Below are 21,241 nucleotides of genomic sequence, written 5' to 3'. Positions count from 1 at the left end.
CTCAGTCCTGATGCAAATTAATACACTGGGATGGGTGGGTAGAGGGGAGCTCCTCTTCTCTGAGGAGTAGGGGAGGAGGGATAGGGGAAAAAGGGAGGGAGGGTGGAACCAGGAGGACAGGAGGGAGGGGGCTATGACTGGGATGTAAAATGAATTAAAATTAAAGTTATAAAAAAAGAGAGAGACACTATCCAAAAGATGAAATCGAGACGGGATTTGTAATGGTTGTTCTCCATGATAGGAGAGGTAACAGTTAAATGAATTAAACCTTTGGGTAGATCAAGTTATAGAAACTCTGACAGTAATTTTGGGTACAATACATTAATGTATATTTCTACTGGCACAGGTTCTCTTCACAGTGTGCTATTTCAATTATCTTTAAGTGTTCTCTTGTGATTTCCAAAACATATACCCACAGCATTACTTAGTTAATGTTTGTATTGTGGAAAGAAAAAGAGAGAGCATATAATGGTGAGATAATATGGCCAGAGGCCTGCTGGTGCTCAGTGTTGTTCTGCCTTTTTCATTTCCACAGGGCAGAAGATTCCAATCCAGGTGTGTTTTCTGAAATGCATATGCGTAATATTAAAACCCACTTAATCCCTGAAAGTAGTACAGTATGTGCACACCTGCAAAGTGTCTGCTGGGCCATCTTCCAGGAAGTGTGGGCTTGAATGTTTTTCTATATATGGTCCACTCATTTCACTTCTTAGTGAGGCTTAAGATTGCTGTCTATGCATTTTGGCAGCACTCCCACATTTTATAAGTGAGCACAAATTATTAAGTTGTATTAGAATGTGGTTAGTGCTGGTCATGCTAGCACTTAAATCAGCGAGTAGTCTTCTGTTTAAAAAAAAAAAAAAAAAAGAGTACCAGGTAATTAGAATAACTTTTGCACCTCAACCTAATGACTGAGCCTCAACAGCCCTTATGTTGTTGACATTACTTGAACCTAAAATTGGGTGGAGCTATATTAGTTCCAAGTAGTAGTAATGTAGTAGTGAAATAGTAATGATTTGTAATTTCATATTTTAAATAATAAGCATTACATTTCTATGGCAGTCATAATTAAGGCATCATACTTAATACACCAGGTAGGTCTCAAACACTACAGGAAAAACAGCTGTTTTCTGTTCTGCTTTATACCGTGTTTATACTCAGTGCATTCGTGGTTAATTAATATTTTATTTCCTTAATCTTAAGATAGGCAGAATGGAAGTTGGGGAAGCTTGCCACTAATTGAGCACTTTTCTAGATCTATATGGCTAAAGTCACTGAAGTAGATATTGCTGGGCACAAGAGTTAGGTCTTTTGTTTTTGTAAGGCCTTTGTGTATTTATTGATTTTAATATGAAGTCAAGTACACCTCCTTACATGGTTAAAATATAGGTCTCTTTTGCACTGTAGTCTGTAGTGGGGTTCCCCTGAAAGGGGACTGCTGAGATGGAAACGAGAATGCACTGTGTTTACTGAAGACACTTCTTGGGCCCGTTGCCATGTCAGAGAATGAAGCCCAGTCTCCATGGACCTTGATAGACTTCAGCAGTCCCAAGTGCAGCTCTCAAGCTGGCATGGTTCCTCAGAGTTGTCTCAAGCTGTATGAGGGAAACTGGACCTTTATATTCCAGGTCATTATATTCCAGCTGCCACAGGAAGAAGTGTGATCTTGGGCCAAGATGGCTGTCTTCAGTTGAAGCAGTTTCCCAAGAGGGCTGTCTGCCAGCAGTTCTCTCAGCAGCTAAGAAAATAAGCCCTTCAGGTATGAAGAGGCCTCTGCATAATGAATCATAGCCTCTGCTAGATAAATTTATTCATTCAACACATTTATTGACTGGCTACTGTGTGTCAGGAGTGCGGAGTTGGGCAAGAAATGGCGTGCATCTTTAAAGAACACACAGTTGAGTGAAAGGACTTCATTTCACTTCCTCAGCCTCCCTCCCACCTATCTCCAGTTGCTGTTCTTTGTCACCCTGTGTCAAAGCAGCTTTCTCACAACTCCTTTTGTAACTCTGGTGCATTAGGAAGCAGGAGTACGGGAGGGAAACTTTTATTCAGTTGCTTCCTCATGATTCAGCAATTTTCCCCCTTTATTCTTTGGTCTTTATTTTGCTTTGGTTTCTTTAATACAGATAAGAGAGAGGTTAGAAAAGAACCCTTCCTCTTTCCCTACACCCAGTGCCTTGACTATTTTAAGTCACATAGGTAAGCCGAGGTTTCTTGCTCCATCTGCCATGTTTACCTAGCCTCCATCCTTGTTCCCAGAGCTTATAGGAATGTGCTGTTGAAGCTGGGAGTATGCAGGTAGGATGGAGGTGGAAGGGCAGGTAAAGGTCCACATCCAAGTAAGACCCTGAACATTTAGTTCAGTGATTCTTCGTTCTAGTCTTGACTGCAGATGGTTATATAACACAAAGTATATTTATATTTCGGCTATATTTAAACAAGCTAGCTTAGGATCCTAAAACTTATTTGTTTGGTTTTTTCCCCCAACATAATATTTTTATTGATTCTTTGTGGTTTTTTACATCATATACCTCTATTACATTCACTTCCCAGTCCTTCCGTGGCCCCCCTTCACTTCCCAGTTTTTTTGTGACCCCCCTTCACTTGTGACCTACCCCCCAGCCAAAAAAATAAAAGTCCAATTTGTGTTTTCTCTCTACTCACATTGACATGGTCAAACCCTCATTGGCTTTCCCCCTGAATAGAGTTGAGTCTTTTCCTTTCTGCATCCCTGCTGGAAGTCATCTGCTGTGTAAGGTGACACCTAGTGTCCTATCTCAGTTTTAAAGAGTTCTCTCTGATGGTTTCCTGTCTAGGCTGTTAACTGCTTTGAGGGTAGTAGTAGGGTGTCACGGGAGTCTTCCATGTCCTGCTTTCTTAACTGTTCATCTGCAGTCTTTGAGCTCACTGCAAAAGTAGCTCATTTGCTCTTTATGGACCAAGGGAGCGTGGATTACAGACTTCCACATGGCGTCAGCACAGCTACAAACAGTGTTCCCAGTTGCATAGGGCAATGAACCCAGATAAGGTCCTTACCAATGGACATCAATATGGCATCAGGCTGCACCATGGACCTTGGACACCTGTATGGCCTTCCGTGGTATCATAGGTCATGGATATCAACACAGACCTAGCTGCAATAAGACCATAGACCTATATATGGCCCTTTGTGGCAAGACAGAGTGAAATATGACCTTGGCCTTCAGTGGTAACCCAGGCCACGGATATCAACTCAGACCCTGGCTACAGTAGGACCTTGGATCAGGCCATGGCACAGACCATGAACAGCTGCGTGTCGTCAGGTGATAACATGGTCTTTGGACATCAGTGCAGACCCCAGCCACATCAGGGCCACTGACCAACACATAGCCCTCAGCAGCAGCATGGGACACAGCGGTCCTTCGGGGAAGTCCAGTCTAGAAAGTGGACCATTCCTCATATTGCCCAGAGCTAGGGTGATCCCATAGCAGCTTGTTGAGGGCAGGGTTGACCTCAGCCCTTTCCACAGCACACTCACTGTTCTGTTCCTTCATCATTCCCATCTCTCTGTCACCATTCTCTTACAGTGGTGCCCGACCTGGCTGCCTTCCTCCCCTAAAACTTGTTTTTATGAGAAAATAGATTGCTATTTCTAAGCATCTTTTAAAAATAGATAGTAAACGTTGAGACTATACTGTATCGAAGACCTGCCTATTGGGGATTTATTTAGTTTGGCTTCTTTTTTTTTTTTTTTTTTTTTAAGATTTAAACTGATTTTTCCTATAAGTTAGAGCTGAAAAAAACCCAACTTATACACCTTGAAAGAAAAATTATCAACTTCATATGGAATAACAAGAAACCCAGAATTGCCAAAATAGTCCTCTACAATAAAAGATCATCTGGAGTGATCTCCATCCCTGATCTCAAGCTGTGCTATAGAGAAACAGTAATGAAAACTGCATGGTACTAGCATAGAAACAGGCTGATGGATCAATGGAATCAAATAGAAGACCCAGAAATAAATCCACACACTTATGGACACCTGATCTTTGACAAAGATGCCAAAAACCATACAATGGAAAAAAAAAGATAGCATCCTCAACAAATGATGCTGATCTAACTGGATGTCTACATGTAGAAAAATGCAAATAGATCCCTACTTATCAACCTGCACAAAACTAAAAACCTTCTATAAAACCAGACACACTAAACCTGTTAGAAGAAAAAGTAGGGAAGAGCCTTGAATTCATTGGCACAGGAGACAACTTTCTGAACAGAACATGAACAGCACAAGCTTGAAGATCGACAATCAATAAATGGGACCTCATGAAACTTAAAAGCTTCTGTAAAGCAAAGCATGTGGTCATCAGAACAAAAGGACAGCCTACGGATTTGAAAGGATCTTCACTAACCCTATATCTGACACAGGGCTAATATTCAGAATATATAAAGAACTCAAGAAGTTAAACAGTAACAAATCAAGTAATCCAATTTAAAAATGGGGTACAGAGCTAAACAGAGAATTCTCAATAGAGGAATATTGAATGGCAGAGAAACATTTAAAGAAGTGTTCAACATCCTCAGCTATCAGGGAAATGCAAATTAAATCAACCCTGAGATTTTACCTTATGCCCATCAGAATGGCCAAGATCAAAAACTCAAGCCATAATACATGCTGGAGAGGTTGTGGAGAAAGGGGAACCCTCCTTCATTGCTGGTAGGAATGTAAACTTATACAAACACTTTGGAAATCAATTTGGTGCTTTCTCAGACAAGTAGGAATAGTGCTACCTCAAGATCTAGCTATACTTGTAGACATATATTCAAAAGATGCTCAGGTATACAAGGACATTTGCTCAATCATGTTTGTAGCAGCTTTATTTGTAATAGCCAGAATCTGGAAACAACCCAGATGTCCCTTAATTGAGGAAGGGATACAGACATTGTGGTACATTTACACAATGGAATACTACTCAGCGATTAAAAACAAGGAAATCATGAAATTTGCAGGCAAATGGTGGGAACTAGAAAAGATCATCCTGAATAAGGTATCCCAGAAGTAGAAAGCCACACATGATACATACTCACTTATAAGTTGATATTAGACATATAATATAGGATGATCATACTAAAATCTGACACCTAAAGAAGCTAAGCAAGAAGGAGGACCCTGGGTAAGATGTTCAATCTTCATTCAGTAAGGCAAATGGGACAGACATTTAAAAAAAGGTGAAAATAAGGAACAAGAAAGGAGCCTACCACAGAGGGCCTCTGAAAGACTCTACCCAGCAGGGTATTAAAGCAGATGCTGAGACTCATAGCCAAACTTTGGGCAGAGTGCAGGGAATCTTATGAAAGAAGGGGGAGATAGAAAGACCTGAAAGGGTCTGGAGCTCTACAAGGAGAACAACATAACCAAAAAATCTGGGCCTAGGGGTCTTTTCTGAGTCTGATACCAAGGACCATGCATGGAGATAACCTGAACCACTTGCACAGAGGTAGCCTGTGGCAGTCCAATCTCCAAATAGGCTCCCTAATAAGTGGAACATTGGCTGTCTCTGACAGGAACTCAGTTGCTGGCTCTTTGGTCACCTCCCCCTCAGGAGGGAGCAGCCTGACCTGGCTACAGAGGAAGACTATGAAAGACAGTCTTGATGAGACCTGATAGGTTAGGGTCAGATGGAAGGGGAGGAGATCCTCTACTATCAGTGGACTGGGAAAGGGGCATGGGAGTAGATGAGGGAGGGATGAAGGGATTGGGAGGGAACGAAGGTAGGGCTACAGCTGAGATACAAAGTGAATAAACTGTAATAAATAAAAAAATTGTATTAAAACATTTAAACCGAATTTTCTTTTAAGCTAGAGCTGAAAAAAAAAAAATCCAGCATATAGTTGTGCCAAAAAGCCTTTCTACACAGCTCTGATTAAAAACTGCCTTTTTGGTAAATTGGACTAAGTATGTGTACATTACTTCTTCCTATATGCCCCTTGACAGAATGTTTACAGATGTTGTGTAATTGCAGAGGTGGCACAGATGGCATCCTCTATGGAGAGAGAAGAGAAGCACACAGATACCAAGTCTGTCGTGTCTTCTAATGGCTCTTTCAGAAACATCTAGGCTTGCTTTTTCTCTCTCTTTAACGTTGGTATTCCCTGGGATTATGGATGTCTCTGTCCTGCTGGGAATGTTGTATATTTTCAAGTCTGAACTACTGTGTCTTGATGATTCTGTTTGTACCTTTAGTCCTGACCTCCAATGTGTACATCTCACCACCTAATATACATAGCCACTGAACTTTCACAGGCATCTCAAATTTAGCATTTCTAACATCTTCCCCTTCCCCCCGCCTCCTGACTTCATCCATAATATCTCCCCTTTATTTACACTTGTAAGTTTTTATATTATCGTGTACCTTACTCACTCCCCATGTTATAAGTCTGTGACTTAGTTTTAATTTTCACCCTACTCAGTCACTAAATTTAAGTTTTATAAATCACCTGTTTCTTTAGTCTACCCCATCTTTTCCTTCTGATTTCTAGTTTTCTTCAGACTCTATCACTTCTTTTTTTCTTTTTTAAATATTTATTCTTTTTACAGTTTACTCATTTTATATCCCATTGTATCCCCTTCCCTTTACTCCTCTAAGTCTCGCCTTTCCCTCCCCCCATTCCCTTCCCCTAGTCACTGAAAGGGGGAATTTCTCCTCTCCTACCCTCTGCCCCTAGCTTATTCTGTTATGAACTTGGTTGCCTGCTCTATCTCTTTTTATTGGAGCAGTAGTTCTGCCTCTAGCCTTGCCTTCTCCTAGCCCATCACGCTCATGGAGCAATGGTGGTTCATTGGAAACACACATTGAACATACCATTCTTCTGAGACCTTCTAACTTCCCTCTTGGGACTCTGTGTTCTCTTCCAGAATTATCTGAATTCTCAACTTTTTCTATTTCATGGTTCTAAACCATTTTTATACCTCTGAGACTTATCAGAACGTTTGATCATAATGACCATGTGTTTTATAGTCTATGTAAAATGTTTTTCCCAGCTTTTTTTTTTTTTTTGTATGTTTCAATACTTGGCTAAAATATTCTCCACTTATCTCTGGCATTCCATTATCTATAAATTGTTGCTTAGTTATAAATCCCTCAAGAGAAATGATTATGTTTTGTCTCCAAATTCATAGTATTTAGCCTTATGGTTTGCAGATAGGAGGAACCTTCCTTCCAATCTTTCCCATGTTCCACCTCCTCAAAACTATCCAAAGGCCTTTACCTCTGGGAACATTTGAAAGGCTTTGTCAAGATCATGTACGTGTATGTCTTGTTTAACCATCAGATTCTTTTGCTGAAGAAAATAGTGGTTTTACCTTTGGAAGACATAGGAATATTTCTGTTTAAGATAGTATTTTCTAAGTTTTTTGGTGTGAATTGAAATTACATGTTGTGTCTTTTAATATATTTTAACTAATAAACAATTATGTCACTTTCTCCTGGCTTTCCCTCCCTTAAACCCCTCTCATTTGCCCCCCGCAAATTGATGGCCTCTTTTTCTTTGTTTATTGTTTTACATATATATATATATATATATATATATATATATATATATATATATATGTAAACATTTTTGTTGTTTATTCATTATTGAAAGTATTTTTGAAATATTCTCTACAACCATTCCTTAGATTCACAGCTTTTTGTTCCATTATAATTTTTACTATAGAGTAAAATAATATTCAAGAAGAATGTTATTACATACATGTCACTATAATAAAAAGTAGTCTTCATTCTATATGTATCTTAAACTTTTATTTTATAGCCATAAGAATCATTTTCTCAAGACTTCATATCACAACCACTCATGACTAGTTTGAGAGGATGATATTTTCATTTGAAAGTAATAGTTTGTTACTTGTGTACAGGTTTTCTTGTGTACAGGTGGCTGGATCCAATGGCTAAGTGGCTGTAAAACTGTGTCTTAGTTCTAGAGAGGCCTAGCTGGGTCTTTGACTCAAGGTCTCTCCTAGGATTATAATCATGATTTCATCCTGGGCTGTGAGCTCTTGTCAGTGTTCAGTAAAGGTGACTATGGCTCCATGCCTACTCACAGCTGTTGTCAGAGTCCAGCTCTTCCTGTTAGCTAGAGGCCTCCTGACTTCCTTGTCAAATGGCGTATTTTAAAGCCAGTTGACAACGGGATGTCTAGCTTCCACAAAATCATAATCTTTTTATAACTAATCATGGAAATGACAGCTCACCACCTTTCTCCTTCTCTCTTTGTTAAAAGCAAGTCACTAAGGTCCGGCCTACGCGTGATGGAAGATCGTACAAAGTGTTTGGCTGCTAGGAAGAAGGAATAGTGGAAGCCATTTTAGAAGCTGTATGCTTTTGGCCGCTGTTTGTATGCAATAGTGAGGCTATTCTTACTGAGTTTTAAAATTGGCGCATACCGATGAAGTAATATTTACTCAACTCATTTAACAAGATATTCAATGCCTTGTAACGTCCAAGACATAAAAATAATTTTATGGGCTTCTCCATTAAAAGCATGTTCTTACCCCTACACAAATGTACCCCTTGTTCTTGTACTAGCGTGAAATGTGATGGAATGTTAGATCTTTACAAGGTTTTTGCCATCACTCATGACTATTGGACCAATGAATCAAGTGTCTTGGCTTTTCGCTTTCCCAAAAAACTGACATACTATTATTTACAAAATATATAAAAATAAAATTACTCTAGATTGATCTTGAATTCAAGTTGTTCTTTGTATAGTTTTGGATTATATTAGAATAGGTGAAGTTACTGCATACACTTTTGGGGAAGAAGCTTTGAATTTCTGCATCTAGGAGTACTGGTACAACATGCACGTGAAGAACAGCCCTGCTTTTAAGCTACGTGAGCCGAGGAGAACTGTTGCAGTACCCTATCATTGTTCTGGAAGCCGCATTTCACTGCCTAGTGGGAAACTCTGAAGCTTTTTCCTTTGTTAGTCATACATCTGTGTACTCATTATTCTTATCCTAAACCACTTTAACTCTTGGCTCAGAAACTATAATTCAACAGATGTGGTGACTGGCCTGAAAAAAAAAAAGATGTTTCCATGAAATATTTGTGTTTCTTGGTTAAAACTTGGCTTTGTCTGATCTGATTAATGAACTGATGTTTACATTGAAAATATGTAGGGAGTCCATTGTGAGTAATTTTCTTGACAGGCTTTTCAGGTGCCATTATCTTTCTTCTATGTGTAAGAATGATTGTTTTGTAGTTATGCTGTAAAACCTCCAGCCCTGGGGAGGGAGGCAAAGGTTATATGCCTAAAGTCATTTGTTTCAAAACTGTAGCCAGAGCTCTGACTGGATTTCTGATATTGATAAAAATGACCCTAACAGTACTAGTAGTGTTAAATGACATCGTAGATAAACAGCTTTGCATTAGGATCCTCTATAATACACTTCCTTATACATTATCCCTGGTAATTTGAAATTCTTGTTTTCTCTCTTTTGCAGGAAATATCATACTACAAAGCAAGATGGGTAACATTACAGTGGGTATGTGTCAAGGTGCTGGTTGGGAATAGCTTACAACAGCTATAGATGTGATGCTTTATTAAAGTCTGCAGTTTATCTCACAAACCTCACTTGATATGTTGTAGACCATGTTGTAAACAGACAGGGATGACGTACACTTAGATAAAAATATCCTGACCTAGTGTTAAGAAAGAACAAAAGTCTTACAAATCTTTTGAATTCTTTAAATATCTACATTAACTCTTTCAAAGAAAGATATACCCTCTCTTTCTCTCCATATATATGTTATATATGTACATATGTATATGCATATGTGTATATAAATTATTTCCAAAACTGTTGTTATTTGAAATTAGCTATTAGTACACCAATACCTTTTAATCTGTATTTATGAGTGTCTGTTTTATGTCAGGAATTCTCTTAGTACTACTAAGGAGTATACTGGTCAACAAGACTACCCATTTTATCTAGGAGCTGTCACCTCTGAGTGCCAGGAAGAAAAAAGAATAGATATCTTAGAAAAAACAAAGGTGATTTCAGATCACTGGAAGTGCAATAAAGAAATAAGAGGGTAATGTGATAGATAGAGATTGTCTAACTGAAGTAACTGTTTTTCCATAGGCAATCAGGAAAGAAGAGGGAACATTTTAACTGAGGTTACCAAAGTAACGACTAAAAGACTTACATAATTATGCATACAGAGCTCCCATACAGAGGGATGGAAAGAACAAGCCTTAAAAAATAGAATGGGTTGTGGTATAACTATCTTTTACGTTACAGCTAATATCCACTTCCAAGCGAGCACACACCATGTGTGTCTTTCTGCACCTGGGTTACCTCACTCAGGATGATTTGATTTTCCTAGTTTTATCATTTGCTTGTGAATTTCAGGGTGTCATTATTTTTACAAGCTGAGTAATCTCTATTGTGTAAATGTACCACATTTTCTTAATCCATTCTTCAGTTGAGGGACATCTAGGTTGTTTCCAGATTCTGGCTAATATGAATAAAACTGCTTATGAACATAGTTGAGCAAGTGTCTTTGTGGTAGGATGGAGCATCCTTTGGGTATATGCCTAGGAGTGCTATAGCTGGGTCTTGAGGTAGATCAATTCCCAGTTTTTCTGAGAAACTGTCATATTGATTCCTGAGGTGGCTGTAGAGTTGACACTCCCACCAGCAGTGGAGGAGGGTTCTCCTTGCTCCACGTTCTCAACAGCATGTGCTGTCACTAGTATTTTGATCTTAGCCATTCTGACAGGTGTGAGATGGAATCTCAGAGTCATTTTGATTTGCGTTTCCCTGATGGCTAAGGGTGTTGAATACTTCTTTTTAAGTATTTCAGCTATTTGAGAGTCCTCTCTTGAGAATTCTCTGTTTAGATCTGCACCCCATTTTTTAATTGAATTATTTGGTTTGTTGATGTCTACTTTCTTGAGGGTTTTTTGTTGTTGTTTTGTTTGTTTTGTTTTTAGATATTAGCCCTTTGTCACATGTGGGCTTGGTGAAAATCTTTTCCCATTCTATGGACTGCTGTTTTGTCCTGTTGACGATGTCCTTTGCCTTACAGAAGCTTTTCATTTTTATGAGGTCCCATTTATTAATTGTTGATCTTAGTGCCTGTGCTATTGGTGTTCTGTTTATGAAGTTGTCTCTTGTATCAATTCATTCAAGGATCTTCCCCACTTTCTCTTCTGTCAGGTTTAGTGTATCTGGTTTTATGTTGAGGTCTTTGATCCACTTGGACTTGAGTTTTGTGCAGGGAGATAGATTTTGATCTGTTTGCATCCTTCTACATCCAAACATCCAGTTAGACCAGCACCATTTGTTGAAGATGCTTTTTTCCCCCATTGTATATTTCTGGCTTGTTTATCAAAGATCAAGTGTTCATAGGTGTGTGGATTTATGTCTGGCACTTCAGTTAGATTCCATTGATTAACATGTCTGTTTTTATTGTGCATTTTTTTATTACTACAGTTCTGTAGTAGAGCTTGTGATCAGGGATGGTGATACCTCTGAAAGTTCTTTTATTGTACAGGATTGTTTTAGCCATCCTGGGTTTTTTGTTTTTCCATATGAAGTTGAGTGTTGCTCTTCTATGATCTGTGAAGAATTGTTTTGGAATTTTGATGGGGATTGCAATGAATCTGTAGATTGCTTTTGGTAGGATGGCCCTTTTTACTATGTTAATCCTACCAGTCTATGAACATGGGAGATCTATTTTCTGATATCTTCTTTAAAGACTTGAAGTTTTTATTATACATTTATCTTGGACTACAATCCACAGACCCAGGGAGGCTAAATAAGAAGGTGGGCTTAAGAGGGGATACAAGGATCTCCCTGGGAAGAAGAAATAGATTTTTGGGCAGACTGGGGTAGGTGGGGTTGGGGACAGGAAGAATCAGGTGGGTGGTCGGGAGAAAACACTGTGAGAAAAGACTGAAATTGGGGAAAGGTAAAACATATTGCAAGAGAAACTCCATGGAATCTGTGAGAGTACATGGAGCCTGAACCAGCCATCTTCTGTAGCCAGGCAAGGCCTCAAGTGGAGGGATTGGGACACCAACCCAGCCACTAAACCTTCGACCTACAATTTGTCTTGCCTGCAGAATATTCTGGGACCAGTGCCTAGCATAATTGTCATCAGGAAGGCCAGAGAGACTTCACCTAATGGAGTAGGTGCAGTCCCGTAGCCAAACATTAGGCTGAGCTCAGGGAGTCTTGTGGAGGAGGGGAAGGAAGGATTATAGGAACCAGAGAGGGGTCAAGTACACCACAGTAAAACCACCCACAGAATCGGTTTACTGGGAATTATGGAGGGGTCACAGAGATGAGGGAGTCTGAAGGGGTCTGGCCTAGGTCCTCTGCAGATATGTTATGGCTGAGTAGCTTGGTGTTCTTGTGGGATTCCTAACAGTGGGAGTGGAAACTGTCTTTGACTCTTGCCTACTTGTGGTACTCTTTTCCTCCTACTGGGTTGCCTTGTCCACATCTTTGCTGCCCCTCTAAGAAATGTAGTAAAACCGTATACAGATGACCGGTTCTTCTTACTGCAGCAGGTTTGCTGAAAGAGAAAATAAGAAATTCTTTGATTTCTCACTAACTTTGCTGTTACTTATAGACTGAACACAAGGTAACCAACTTTGGTAAATACTGGAAGTTTACTGAACTTGTCACTAGGAGAACAGATGAAATAAATCCTTCAGTGATGCTCTCTAGTCTTAGCACTGGCTGCCAGTTAAATGTTACATACCACCCTTCCTACAGTCAGCTTTCAAAAGGCCAACTATGAGGCTGGAGAGATGGCTTCGTGGTTGAGAGCACTGGCTGCTCTCCCAGAGGACCTGGGTTTGATTCCCAGCATCCATGTGGTAGTTCCCAACTCTCCGTAACTCCAGCTCAGGGGACTGCATGTCTTCTTTTGGCTTCTGTGGGTACCAGGCATGCAAGTCATGTGTAGACATACATGCTGGCAAACAACCATAACACATAAGAAAATTAAATTAGACATTTAAAAACTTGCATAGTCAGAGTTCTGTAGATTATAGAGTATTATTAGTTGTCTAAGCATAGTTCCTAAATTTGTAATACTTGTTTACATTTTGATGAAAATAATGACATTGGCTTTTTGTTGTTGTTGTTTGTTTTTTTGGTTTTTCAAGACAGGATTTCTCTGTGTAGCCTTGGTGGCTGTCCTGGGCTAGGCTGGCCTCGAACTCATAGAAATCCACCTGTCTCTGCCTCCCCGAATGCTGGAACTACAGGTGTGTCCCACTGCACCTGCTAAATAATAATGACATTGTTATGAAGAAATACAAAGCCTTTCAAGGTTTGTAGGTTCTTACCCAAATATCAACACAGGGCCTTTTATTTCAAGTTTTTAGTTCCATTTACTCCATTAAGAACAGTCACGGTTACAGTTTTCTCTCTCTCAGATTCGTCCTCTGGATGTCTAAAAGCTTCAAGTCATCTTGGTGCCATAGATGTTTATGTCAGCCAGCTGGGGGAAGTGGCGCTGACCTCGCAGGAAGGTGAGCCAACTGGAGTGTCACAGTTTGATGTGTAGTGTGAAGGAAGAATGATGGAGTGTTTGGGAAATGGGTGGTTGGATTGTCTACAGTGACAATTTTCTCCTGTCAGATCCTGGTTTAAACACTGGCTATTGAGCTTTCCAAGCCAATCAGTCATCGTTGTTTAGGACAGGTGGCCATGAAGACAGACTTTCTTTTTTCAGGTCAAACAAAAATGATTCTATAGTCTGACTGTTCCTGTAGAATTTTTAATGTTCCTGTATGGATCTTTCAGTTTTGTCATGTAGGAAATAGAGTATTCTTCGTAGGGAATACAAAGCCTGTAGAGAACCTCCCCTGCCATGACTGTAGAACAGTAGCCTTCAAAGTGTGACCCCGAGGTGTCTCCACAAAGGTTCTCCGAAGCAGCCTTTCGATGTGTCTGCCTATATAATTTCTCATATAGGCAACTTATTCTGAGTTCACTATTTTATTTAAAATTGCATATCTTTTTTTCACTGTAAAGCTGAATATGAGTTGTATGCATCTAAATAGTTATCTTAAATACACTTCTATTCCTCTGAAAACTAATTATATATGTAGGCAAATATGTGTGAATCAGTGACAGTGTAGCTTAGCTCTATGGGTGGAAGTGGCTGAGGTGCAGAAAATTAGGACCTATACTTCTGTATAAAAGACTTAGAAAGATTAAGAACAACTTATAGGATCTTTTGCACATTGGCTAGGATGGGACTGTGTATTACAAGGATAGTATTTCCTCTGAGAAACTAGTTCCTGCCATTGTTAATTTGGTTGCTACTAACAGTCTTCTGTCCATTCAGGCTGCTTTATCAGAGCCAAAGGAGAGGTGTTGAGCTCGGGGTAGACCTGAAACTGGTGCTGACACATAGGAGGATTTCTCATGATCCTGGCTTGTTTTTTTTTTTAAAATGGGATATGATCTTGTTCTCACGAAACTGCTAACTTTAAAGTCTTAGTTACTTTCCTATTGCTGTCATAAGATACCATGAACAAGGCAGCTTATTAGAGAAACCATTTATTTGGGGCTCACAGTGTCGAAGGGTTAGAGCCCATGAGCATGGTGGGAGCTTGGTAACACGCAGGCAGGTGTGGCATGGAGCAGCAGCTGGGAATCTACATCTTGCCACAAGCAGAGAGGGCTAACTGGGAGTGGTGGGGACTTTTGAAACCTCAGAGCCCGCCTCCAGTGACACACCTTCTTCAGCAAGGTCACACCTCCTAACCCTTCCCACAGTTCCACTAACTGGGGACCCAGTATCCAGACAGAGGAGCCTGTGGGGGCCATTCTCATTCAAAGTCTTAGCCATATAATTTTACTCTCTTATGAAGACCCATGAGGATAACTATTAACCATAAATAACTAGTAACAGAGTGAAAGAAAAATGTTTTGAATAAACAGCTCTTCTGTATAAACTATTTCTTATATTGTGCAGTAGATAAAAAATTTTAAAAATTTGCATTTTTAAAACTTTGAAGTTTATCACTCATCATCTACTTAAATTATTTTTGAGTATTAGTTATAGCATTTCAACAACATATTGAAATAGTATATGATACTACACTCAGGATTATAATTTTGTTTTCCTACTGCAAACCATGTTCCTGTCAGCTTAGAGATAACCAGAAACAAAGATCTCTACCTTCTTATTCAGGATTCTTTTTTTTTTTTTTCAGGATTCTTTTGCTTAGTGGTTAGTTGAGGCTCTTGGCAATCTGTTCCAGCTTTGCCAGTGTCTGGCTTTGGAGTTCAGAGCCAGCTATTTGAGTCTCTTTGGTCTTCACCATTTAGCTATAGAGCTGAGGAGCTTATTTTTTCTGTCCCGTGAAAGTGAACATGATGGATAGCCTTATTTATTCATTCAGAAAGTCTGTGATTGAGTCAGCTTTACCTGAGAGTTCTAACATTTCCGCTGACCTGTCTTAGGAAAGATGCATAGTCCTCACATAGTCACATAGTATGCCTTCAGTTTGTGGCATTACTGGTATTAATTCACTTTTGAACTTTTGAGAGAATGGTATCGGCTGGTGACCATCCAGAATTTATCTTCCTGGTTCCTTTCTTCTCTCTGTGTGTGAATGAGAGTTCCTAGGTCATGTGTGGTGTTTGTGCACATGATTGTGAATGGAGGCCAGGGGAGGATGTTTGGTGTCCTACCCTATTGCTCTCTACCCTAACCCTCTGACACATGGTTTCTCTGTGAACCTAAAACTAAGAAGCCAGCAAGAAACTCAGAGGTCCTCCTGCCTCCCGCCCTTTCCCCCCAGGAGTAAGCTATAGCACACATGGGCATTTTCTGCTTCTTAAATGAGTTCTGAGATTTCAACTCAGGTCCTCATGCTTGTGCAGACAGGACTCTTACCCACTGAGCCATCTCTTCAGCCCCAGGAGTCCATCTTAACTCAGACTTCCTGCTGCCATTAGGAAGACTAAGAAGACTTAAGATTGAGGCAATCAGCTGATGGTAAGCAGACTAGGAGAGCATGACCCATATATGAGTGAATTCTAAGGAAGGTTCACAGTGTACATCACTCTGACTCTCTGTCCCACAGATGAGCTGGTACTTATGGCAGAAGGCTCTAAAAGCTGATGAGAAGCAGAATGAAGCTGATGGAATAGGAGTGTGCTGGTAAATTTGCACTAAGACTTACATGGTTGTTTTGACAGGGGATTTCATAGCTAATGGAGTACTTTTTCTGATTGGTTCCTTTAAAATCTTCCCTTAGAATAACCACCAGCCTATACTGAAAATAAAGCTGAGTGTTTTGCTGTTAGTACTGAAAAGCCTATAACTGACTCTAAAGGAACATTAGAATCCAAATAATCTTGTTATTTTTTCCTTACACTCCAAGCACAACTAGACATACAGGACCCTATGGCTCATGTGGCATAGTGATCAGTGAGGTCATGAGTTGTGCAGGTATGAGGGAGCAGTGTGTGAAACACAGAGTAACAGCTGAAAGCACAGGCTTTGTCGGCGGCACTGCCCTAAACTTACAGCTGTTGTGGGAACTTGAACAAATCCTCAACTGTAAAGTTGAAGTGATGATGGTGCTTCAAGAAGTTGAAATGGTGATTGTCTGGCTCTTTGCAAATGCTCGCTGATAGCATATCCTATCTGTGCCACGTGTGTGGTCAATTACTACTCCTGTTTTTTCTTTTTTTCCATTATGGTTGAGCTAAGCAGGGATGTTAAATAAGATCTAGTAGTTTCTAATGCTTTGATGCCCATACTCTTGACAGAAGTCACAGTGAATGCCTTGAGAGGATACTTTGAATGCTCAGGAGAAAGAAAAATCCAGTGCTGTTTAAATCAATATGCAGAGGAGGGAAAACAATAAAGCAGTAGAGCAGTATTTCAATTAAATGTATGATTTTACTTATTTGTGTCGGTTTTACTCTAAATTTGCCACAGGTTTGATTACTGTCAAGGCCCCATCTTCTCTCCAAGCTTATTTAAAGTTATCGGGGAAAGAGGTAGTTGTGGACACCGAAGCTCGTATTCAGGAAATGGCCAAAGATCATAAAAGTGACGGTGTGACAGTGACAGGTAAGGAGACCGCAGGCTGCCGTGCTGGCCCCGCAGGAGGCTGCTGCCCCTGCATGAGTGACGGGTGGCGTGGTAATTGCAGTTTAACTCTTCACCATCCTTGTGCTCTAGTGTTTGCCACTGTTCCTCAGCGATTGTCAGCAACATAACGCAGACCTGACTGACCTCCTTCAGGCCTTCAGGAGCATTCAGAAGTTCTGTCCTTAGATAAAGTGAACTTAAATCTTTTTCCTGGGGCAGGGGGATGTCCAGTTCTTGAACTCGAAAATTAACATTTATTATCACACAAGCCTTAAATTGATTGCACGATTAGACAGGAATCTTGTTAGCTATGCACACTGTAAAGCTGCTCTTTTGGTGTGGCAAATTCTCAGTTCCACAAAGTAAATACTTCTTGCACATTTTTCATTACATCTAGCTGTACTACCTTTAAATATTTATTTTAATGGCTACCAAAATTAATGCTGACACTTCGCTTAAAATCCTAATACAATGTCATCAGGAAGGACACTGAAATAAACTGCACACGTAGGTAAGCTACAGGCTTACCCATGAGATAATGGCTAAAGGAAGAATATGAGGACGTATTTGTCATAACAGTAAGTTTTTACTGTTTTTTTCAGATAGCTTATTGTGCTATGTTTTATTTTTAGTTAGTTGCAGGAATATTTTTCTTTAATTACTTTGGTTCATTCATCATTCAACAATGTGTTGTTTAATCTCCTTGAGTTTGTGTAATTATTAGAAAATTGTTTACTGTTGATTTTAAACTTTGTTCCACTGTGGCCAGATAAAGTAAATGGAATTATTTCAGTTATTCTGATTTTAGTAAGATTTGGGTTCTGTCCCAGGACATCTTAAGCTTTCATGGGCTGCTGTATAGAATGCATATACTTTGGCATTTGAGTGGAATTTTCTGTAGATCTGTTAGGTCTTCTTGGTGTCTAATGCCATTCATTTCTGACATTATTCTATTTATTTTTTTGTCTGTATAAGCTATTTATTGGTTAAAGTGGGGTATTGAAATCACCTACTGAGTTTAAGTCCATCTGTGCCTTTAATTCTGGCACTCTTCTTATGAAATTGGGCGCACCACGTTTGGTGCATATATATTTAAGATTGCAATGGCTTCTGGTTAACTGTTCCCTTGATTAAATGAAATGTTGTTCTTTATCTCTTTTGATTAGCTTTGGTTTGAAGGCTTTTATCAGACTTAGGATAGGGGTACTTGTTTCCTGGTCCCATTTGTTTATAACAGCCCATACTTTTGTTTGTTTTTTGTTTTTAATCTTTCAACATTTTATTGTTCTTTAAATTTTTATTTTTTATACTAATCAAAGGTTATTTATTTTGTATCCCATCTGTAGGCCCCTTTCTCATTCCCTCCCAATCTCACCCTCCCTCTCTCATCTCCTCCCTGTTCCTCTAAGTCACTTTTAGGGGAGGTGCTTCTCCCCTTCCATCTGACCCTAGCTTATCAGGTCTCACCAGGACCGGCTGCAATGTCCTCCTCTGTGGCCTAGCAGGGCTGCTCCTCCCTCAGGGGTTGGGGAGGTCAAAGAGCCAGCCACTGAGTTTATATCAGAGACAGTCCCTGTTCCCCTTACTAGGGAACACACTTGGACACTGAGCTGCCATGGGCTATGTCTGAGCAGGGGTTCTAGGTTATATCCATGCATGGTCCTTGGTTGGAGAATCAGTCTCAGAAAAGACCCTGGTGCCCAGATATATTTGGTCCTTGTGGAGCTCCTGTCCTCTCCAGGTCTTACTAACTTTCTCTTCTTTCATATGATTCCCTGCACTCTACCCAAGGTTTGGTTATGAATCTTAATATCTGCTTTGATACACTGCTAGGTAGAGTCTTCCAGAGGCCCTCTATAGTAGGCTCCTGTCTTGCTTCTTGTTTTCTCCTACTTCCAAATCCATCCATCTTTCTAAGTAAGGATTGATCATCTTACCTGGGTCCTCCTTCTTGTTTAGCTTCTTTAGGTGTACAGATTTTAGTATGTTTATCCTATCTTATAGGTCTGCTACCCACTTATGAGTATATACCGTGTGTGTCATTCTAAAGTATTTATCTTTAAAGCTGAGTTTCTTGTAGACAACAGAAAGATGGATTTTGTTTCTTACAATCAACCTGTGTCTGTTTGGGAGAACTAAGTTATTATTGAAAAGTATGTGTTGATTGCAGTCATTTTAATGTTTTGTTTTCTGTTTGTGTTTTTAGCCCTACTTTTTCTTCTAGTAATTATAGGTTCATTTGTTTTCTTACTATAGTCTCTTGACTACACTTCTCTCTTTAGTATAAAGTAATACTAGTTCAGTATTCTTGAAGTAGGGTGGACTTGAAGTTTTTCTTTCTCCTTGACTATGGCAGAGAGTGTTCCTGGGCATAGTCATGTAGATTGATATCATGGACTTTTAGAATTTGGAATATGTTCTAGGTTCTTCTGGCTTTTAAAGTTTTCATTGAGAAATCAGCTTCTGGTAGGTTTTGCTTTGTGTGTGACTTGTGTTCTCTTTGCAGCTTTTACTCTTTGCAGTGTGTACTAAGAGTTTTTACCATGCTATGCTGTGAGAAGTTTCTTTTCTGGTCCTGTTTATTTATTTGGTGTGCTGTATGCTGCTTGTATCTGTATGGGGCTGGCTTTTCCTTGATTTGGGAAAATTTCCTTCTGTGACCTTATTGAAGATCTGTGACACTGACTGAAGTGTCTTCTCTTTCATCTCTATCTATAATTCAAAGATTTGGTCTTTTCATGTTGTTCCATAGCCCCTTTGTATGTTTTTATTTTTATTTTTCATATGCCTGCTTCTATGGTGTAATTCCTCTACTTTGTTTTCAAGTCCTGATATTCTTTGTTCTACTTGATCCATTCTATTTGTAAGGCTTTTCTCTGAGTTTTCTACTTGGGTTCATATGAACTTTACTATGTTGATTTAGAGGACTTTTTTCCTTGGAATCCTCTATCCTCTCTAGCTCTTATACTCTTTCTGCCTCATCTTTCATGGGTTCCCTGAGCCCTGAGAAGAGGGATTTGATGGAGACATGCAATATAGTGCTGAGTGTTCCAGAATCTTTCATTCTCTGCATGTCTGGCTGTCAGTCTTTGTATTTTTTCCCATCTGCTACAGGAAGAAACTTCTCTGATGATGGCTGAGCAAGGCACTGATCTATGAGTATAGCAGAATGATATTAGAAGTCCTTTTATTGATTTTTTTTTTTTTTAACCATAGTATTTGGTTTTCCCCACATCACTGGGCTGTCTAGTTTCAGGTTCTTGGTTACTCAAGTAGTGTCCGGTGCAGGTTCCATCTCATGAAATGGGCCATAAGTCCAGTCTGACATTGGTTACTCCCACGAGCTTGGTGCCGCCATTGCCCAAGCATATCCTGCAGGCAGAACAGCACTGTAGACTAAAGGGTTTGTAGCTGGGTTGCTGTTTACATTTCTCCTTTGGTAGCATGCAGAGTACCTTCCTGTGCCACTGTAGAACAGAGGTGAAGGCTGTCTATGTGGGCAGCAGCTTGACCTCTACATGTTCATTGAGTTGCGTAAGTGTTGTCTTCAGCAATGAGGTCTTGCTGTCTCCCACTATCAGTGTGTGAAAATCAATATGTGACAAGCTGTAGTAGTGTCTTTGTTTGTTTTATGAACATGGATGTGCTTGTGTTTGCACCTACTTGCATAGATGTTAAACTGCGATGTCCTCTTAGTGGATTTTTTCCTTTAAGTATGTATTATCCTTCCCTATCTCTTCTGATTAGTTTTTGTTTGAAATCTATTTTTTTCAGGCATTAAAATGGCTACACCAGCTTGCTTCTTAGGTCCATTTGTTTGGAAATGTCTTTTTCCATCCTTTTACCCTGAGGTGATGTCTATCCTTGATGTTGAGGTGTGTTTGTTGGATTTAGCAGAAATTAGATCCTGTCTTCGCATCCATTCTGTTACTCTGTTACTGTCTTTTAATTGGGAAATTGAGACCATTGATATTGAGAGATAATACTGAGCAATGTTTTGTTGATTCCTGTTATTTTGTTGTGAGTGTGCTCCTCTTCCCCTCTTTTGATTTGCTGGTCTGGGATTATTGTGTGTGTGTGTGTGTGTGTGTGTGTGTGTGTGTGTGTGTGTGTGT

At 39.7% G+C, this 21,241-nt stretch overlaps 1 protein-coding gene across 2 annotated transcripts in view; it reads left to right on the top strand.

Moving 5' to 3' along the window:
- Positions 1-21,241, top strand: part of Fam185a (family with sequence similarity 185 member A) — a 38,886-nt gene that overhangs the window by 11,543 nt on the left and 6,102 nt on the right. The window contains exons 5-7 of one of the 2 annotated variants that reach the window (XM_055612910.1): positions 9,485-9,526; positions 13,441-13,536; positions 16,971-17,105. In XM_055612910.1, the coding sequence (XP_055468885.1) occupies positions 9,485-9,526; positions 13,441-13,536; positions 16,971-17,105 (273 nt within the window). The remainder of the gene's footprint in view (positions 1-9,484; positions 9,527-13,440; positions 13,537-16,970; positions 17,106-21,241) is intronic. The other variant, XM_055612911.1, reaches the window with a different exon arrangement.

The sequence above is a fragment of the Psammomys obesus genome, unplaced genomic scaffold (genome assembly GCF_907164565.1).
Source record: "Psammomys obesus unplaced genomic scaffold, mPsaObe1.curated_primary_1811, whole genome shotgun sequence".
Classification (NCBI taxonomy): Eukaryota; Metazoa; Chordata; class Mammalia; order Rodentia; family Muridae; genus Psammomys; species Psammomys obesus.
This window is presented reverse-complemented; position numbering and strand designations above follow the sequence as displayed.